This window comes from Bison bison, unplaced genomic scaffold (genome assembly GCF_000754665.1).
Source record: "Bison bison bison isolate TAMUID 2011002044 unplaced genomic scaffold, Bison_UMD1.0 scf7180017864304, whole genome shotgun sequence".
Lineage (NCBI taxonomy): Eukaryota > Metazoa > Chordata > Mammalia > Artiodactyla > Bovidae > Bison > Bison bison.
This window is the reverse complement of record NW_011494876.1, coordinates 13,441,055-13,446,672: the sequence shown is the minus strand read 5'-3', so window position 1 is coordinate 13,446,672 and position 5,618 is coordinate 13,441,055. Positions and strand designations below refer to the sequence as shown.

The following is a 5,618-nucleotide window of genomic DNA, read 5'->3' as shown; positions in this document are numbered from 1 at the left end:
TGCCTTTTGGTGATTCCCTTCTGTCTGGGCTTGGCCTCAGGATGCCCTAAGTCTATACTTCTCAAAGGCAAAGACATAAAGAGGCTGTGGTTCTCCATCTGGCACCTGGGAAGAATTCAGGGAAAACAGATGGATGAATAGATGGAGAGACAGAAGGCGGGAGGGACCAACGGAGGGAGGGATGAAGGGAGAGAGGGATAGATGGAGGGAAAGAGGTAGGAATGGGTAGAGGGGTGGAATGAGGAAGGTAGAATGGGAAGGAGGAAGGGATAAAAGTATGGAGGCAAGGAAGGGTCTCTGAGAATGCATGAAGTTCCTGGAAGCCTCTGGCCTCTGTATTGCCTACAGGTGGAACACACACACCTCAGGCTTATATCCTGGCACATCTCATATCAGGAAGAGAACACAGGGGCCATGGCGTCAGACTGCTGGGTTGGGGAGGGGAGACCAGGAAGAGTGCAGGAGGGCACCTACATGGAGAAGTTGGTGATGAACGCTTTCTTGGGCAGCTCCATCTGGAAGGTGGCCTCCCGCACGGCATCAGCCTTGTTGACCACCCGGCTGGTGATGACTGTGTGGGCGAATCGGGAGGAGACCTTAGAGTCCACAGTGAGGCTGTAGATGTCAATGTCATTCTGGACCTGTGAAGGAGGAAAGGGTGGGACTGTTTAATGCTCTTCAAGAGTGGGTCTTGACCTTGGTCCCACACCAAGCCCTGGCCCACAACCCCAACCGAGCCTCAGACCAAGAAGAATCACATGCAGCATTGTGAACTTTGATCTCAAATCAGAGGCCGCTGTGTGTTTCATTCCCCACCCAATAGTGCAGAGACCCTACTGGGCAGGGACCGGTCTGTCTTGTCTAGTGGGGGCCACAGTGCTCCTTGGAGAAAAAGCAGGCAAGGGGTTGGGGGTGGAGCCTGAGCCCCACTGTGTCTGGGAGGGACTAATCCTTGAGGCAGAGTTGAGTGGCAGCAGCTTCCATGCCATCTTAGCCCTGCCCAGTAGAAGGGCAGTGCCCAAGTCCGGTGACTGGGAAAACAGTGCCCACCAGCCTCCTCGCAGGGGCCTGCGGGAGCTGGGAGACTTGGAGGTAGGGAAGGTCCATCTCTAAGGCTGAGCATCTTCTGCTCTGTCCTTTTCTCCACAGCCATGGGGCTGCCCTTGTTTCTCCATCCATCCCATGGGGCACTCCCCCAAGCATGTGTATTTTGCCCCAGGTGTGCGGTCTCCAAGGGTATGTGTACACAGGCAGAGCCTACACGGCTTTTGCCTGCTTGCACATGGCATACTTGTGTTCAGCACAGAGGTGCACGGCAGGCTGAGTGCCTTGTTTACACGTGAGTGAGTGTCTGCCTGGTGCCAGACCCTGTACTCAGCACTTCGTAATACTAAAGGTTTCCTCTTCACCACAAACCTCTGAATAGTTCTATTACTGTAACCTTGTTCTGCTACTGTTCTACAGAGGAGGAAAAAGAGACATAGAAAGCATCAATAACTTCCGCGAGGTCAGGCTGACAGGAGGGGTAAGCTGGGCTCCTGAGGCGCATTCTTACCCACCCTTCCAGGGCAACTTGCTAGGCTGTAGTTCCTCCCTGGGAACTGGGAAATAACAGGATCACCCCTCCCAGTAAATGGGGGATTCTCCATAGACCCCTTAGGGCAGCACCCCTTCTCTGAACACACACTGACCCATGCTCACACAGACCAAGACTCTCCTCGCCTTCACTCATTTGCCCCATTCACTAGGGTGCACACACACAGGCCCCCACAGATGTTACCTTTTGGGCCTTGCTGGTCTGGAGGACAGCCAGCGAGAGCAGGACCAGCACGATGCTGTGGATGCGGCCCGGGGCTGGGGTCTTCATTCTGGCTCTGGCCGGTCGCTTCTGAACGTGAGACGGCGAAGTGCGGAATTAGTAACTTGCTCGCCGCCCCGCCCCTGCGGGGGCAGGTTCTGGGAAACTGGGATCTGCAAAGCCAAACACCACAGGGACCTCAAGATAAGCAGGCAAGCTGCAAATGTCCTGTGGACCTTGGCTGGGGATGGGAACCCAGGAGCAGGCTTGGGTGGGAGTTGAGTACGGGCGCCCCTTCTGAAAGGTCCAGAATCTAAGCAAGGCACCACCACCCCTCATACCAGTAATCCCACCAAAAAGCTCCCCAGGGCTGGGGGGCACAGCAGTGAACTGGCCGGCTCTCCGTAGCCCAGCCTTAGAGGAGAGGCATGGCTGGGAAGAGGAGGGCCAAAGTATGGTTTCTGGGAAGCAGGGGGCCTGGAAATCAGGTCAGTGTGACTGGTCACTGGGACCCAAGGGCACGAAGCAGCCCTCGGGGCACCTGAGTGGAGCAAGATCTTCTGGGGCTAAGGCGGAGTGGATACGCCTTACTTAGGGGAGGAGTGGGGCTAGGCCAAGGGGCCCCCCTTCTCTCTGCTGGGGGGGTGCCCAGGATGCTGTTCAGGCCCCATTATTCTAACCAGGTATCTTGGTGCAGTTCCAGCAAGGCCTCCAAAACAAGATCTGCACTTGGCAATACAAACCGAGTCACCAAGATGCCCCGCGTTGTGGCCCAGAGATCATGCTGTGGGGAGTTTCCTGAGAGGGAAGCATGGAGTTCCTGAGGGGGCGATTCAGGGTGGTGGCGTGTGTGCTCAAGTGGCCTATGTGGAGGTCAGTTGTGCCAAGGGAGCCCGTGAATCACTCCTAGTGAGGAAGGGCAGAACACCGATCTGTCAGCAAGCCACCGCCAAGGCAGTGCTGTTGTCATGGGCCCAGGCCATAGGAGGACGGCTGGAGGGCCTGCGGTAGGATTAAGGATGGCTTTTTTCAATTTTTCTGTAATAAAGTTGAAAGACTGTTTTCGTAACAGCAATAAAGCAAATAAATATTAGGGGGTGGGGACACAGCTGGTGCTTGTCTCCCTGTGGATCTGGGAGAGCTCAGTTCCTGAGTCTCGGGCCACATATGGGCTAAAGATGCTTCAGAAAAGTGGCCAGGTGCCAGACCCTGGGTCGGAGAAGGAGGGCTCAGTGACATTCTCCTGGGGATAGGGGTTGAGGGAGGGTGCCATCTTCAGGTCCCACTTGGGAGAGTCACAGGGCAGGAAGGGGTCTCCTCCATTAGCCCTGCCTCTGTCAATGCCAGCAGCACCTGCCCCGAGGGAAGGGAGCTGGGTCTGTGGCTACAAGTAAACACTCCCTTTCTTTACATGACTTCAGCTGAACCTCTGTGCACATCTGCACCACCCGCCCCTTGGCTCTGGATGTGATCGGAATGACACGGGAGAACATAGCCTTTCAGCAATCTTTGAGAAGGGCCTCCCCAAGGGGCCCAGTGGGCAGGCCCAGGCCTGGCCCCCACAGAAGGTCTGCTCCCTCGGGCCCAGTCTGAAAAAGCTATATAAGGAGGCAGGGATGGCTGGGAACATGCGAAAGGCTTTGTGCAGCCCGCTCCACCTGCTTAGGGGATGGGCGAGACTTCCTTGCAGACATCGGCCCCAAGCCAGGCACTGTAAGCCCAGGCCCTGCCCGACTAGCCTGGACTGTCTGGGGTCTTGCTGTCACAGCTGGACAGGCCTCTCTAGTGCCCTGAATCCGACAGCTCCAGGTGCTCAGGGACATTTGAGGCCTGAAGCGGGAAGAATCACACAAGACCTGAGACCCTGGTGTTCCGTGACTCAGGCAGAGCCATGGGAGTGGCGAGGGGGAGGCTTACTCAGCTGGGGTGAGGGGACAGTGGGTCAGGGAGTGGTCAGCCACTGGCCGGAGAGGAGCCTCCACCTGGTTGTGTCTTTGAGGGGATGCGAGGTGGCAGTGGGCAATGTGACCAAGGGGGAGGGAGATTCGAGAACCCTGAGTTCCACCGAACCTTTGGGTCCCTGGAGGCATCGCGATGGCTTCTGTGAAGGGTGGGGACAGGGTGAGCCCCAGGCCCCTACCTGCTTCACTCTGAGCACTGTGACCATGGCCTGCTCTACACAATAGGGCCCCTTGTCACATACTAGGAGAAACTGCGACTCAGAAAAGGAGAGACGGTTTGAAGTCACACAGGTCAGCACCAGGTCTCCACACCCAAGGCTCTCTGTGGCATGTGGCGGGGGGCATAACAGCACCTGCATTATCCTCTGGGACTTTCCCAGAAGTCGAGACGGGTGGAAAATGTGCCCCACACCCGCCCTGCCCTCCCCTCCCCTCCCTGGCATTTAGTGGCCATGGCCAGTGACCAACCAACACCCTTCAAATGCTGGGGCCACTTGGGCATTCTCTTTATTGGTGTTTCCCAGGTGTGAGTACAGAGTCCCTGGGCTGAGGGGCCAGGGCTGTGGGGCAGGGGTGGCATTTCCCAAAGCGGCAGGTGAGAAGGTGTGTTCTGGCATAAAAAAAGAGTTCTTGGGAAAAAAAAAAAAAAAACATTTCTTGGGAAAAGTTCCTGTGTCCCAGTGGTGCCTGTGGTGAGGGATGGGGTGGCATGCACTTCTCAGCCAAAGACACTCTTGGCGGGTCCAGCTTTGGGCTTCTCAAACACGGTCTCAGCGCCAGTCCGGGCGCGGCTGAACACCGACGGGGCGGTAGAACCAGCTTGCTCTGCGGGAAGGATGGGGAGGAGGTGGGTCAGGGGCAGGCCTGGCTTCCTAGAGAGGAGAGGCCCCCACTGTGGTAAGCACCACCTCGAGCCCACAAGCTCTGAACTCTTAGAACAAGGACTCGTGGGACCCTCCCGCCCCCAACCCATCCTCCTTCCCACAGACACACATCTGCATCCAGGCCCCCATCGTCCTGAGAACACTCACCACACTCCCGCATGACCTGGTAGGTCTTGGACTTGATTTCCTGGTTCTTGGTCAGGTTCCCTCGGGCCCCCTTCAGGTCCTCCTCCTTCACGGGGGGCCGCTTCTTCTTGATGGGGGCTTCCTGAGCGCCAGCCTCGGGGAGCCCAAGCCTCATCTTACAACCTGAGGCCTTGAGGCTGAGGGCCCTTTCCCGCCACCACGCCTTGGCCCAGACCCCTCTTCCCTGCTCACTTAACTCCAGTCAATTCAAGGCATCACTTCTCTTCCAAGAAGCCTTCCTGACTGCATGTCACACACCCCCTACCCCAAGTCTCCATCCTTTCCCCAAAGACCAGGAGCTCTGGGGCCGTGGCTGTCACAGTCTCATACCATCTGTCTGCCTGACCTCCCTGAGCCCTGGCGTTCCAGGGGAGGCAGAGCCTCCTGTGTTTATGCCCTGAGCTCAGCTCAAGACACAGCTGCCAGAGTTGACAGCGTCTATCTCCCCCACCCCACCCCCGCCCTTGGCACCAGCAGGCCCTGAGCTGGGCCCTCCTACCTGGGACATGGTGGGTGCTGTGGGGAGCTGCTCCCTGGCAGGCAGTGGCTGTGGAAGAGATTTAAGCAGCGCCCAGCCCTCTGGGGCTTATATAGTCCGCTTGCCTGTCCCGGGAAGTCACTCCCCCTCCTCTGACAGCTCCCCGATGATTCAGATCCACGCAGCCGCTGGCTTCAGAGTTTATTCTTGGAGATGATAGGGGCTTCTGAGCACTTCTGCCTGGGGGGCTGCAGTCCTGGCGACAGTAGACAGCTGGGGAGACCCCGTACCCTTGGGGACAGCTGCTCTCT

General features: G+C 57.5%; 2 protein-coding genes across 2 annotated transcripts in view; both read right to left on the bottom strand.

The window, feature by feature from the left end:
• Nucleotides 1–2,169, bottom strand: part of ITIH4 (inter-alpha-trypsin inhibitor heavy chain family, member 4) — a 16,013-nt gene extending 13,844 nt beyond the window's left edge. Inside the window, 3 exon segments of the mRNA XM_010851702.1 lie at nt 475–641; nt 1,781–1,971; nt 2,140–2,169. Of these exon segments, the coding sequence (XP_010850004.1) occupies nt 475–641; nt 1,781–1,867 (254 nt within the window). The 5' untranslated portion in view covers nt 1,868–1,971; nt 2,140–2,169.
• A 2,072-nt stretch (nt 2,170–4,241) lies between these two features.
• Nucleotides 4,242–5,618, bottom strand: MUSTN1 (musculoskeletal, embryonic nuclear protein 1). Its single transcript, XM_010851701.1, has 3 exons — nt 5,329–5,618; nt 4,791–4,923; nt 4,242–4,584 (listed from the first exon to the last, which is right to left on the bottom strand). The coding sequence occupies exons 1-3, from the start codon at nt 5,335–5,337 to the stop codon at nt 4,478–4,480; spliced, it is 249 nt and encodes an 82-aa protein (XP_010850003.1). The 5' UTR covers nt 5,338–5,618; the 3' UTR covers nt 4,242–4,477.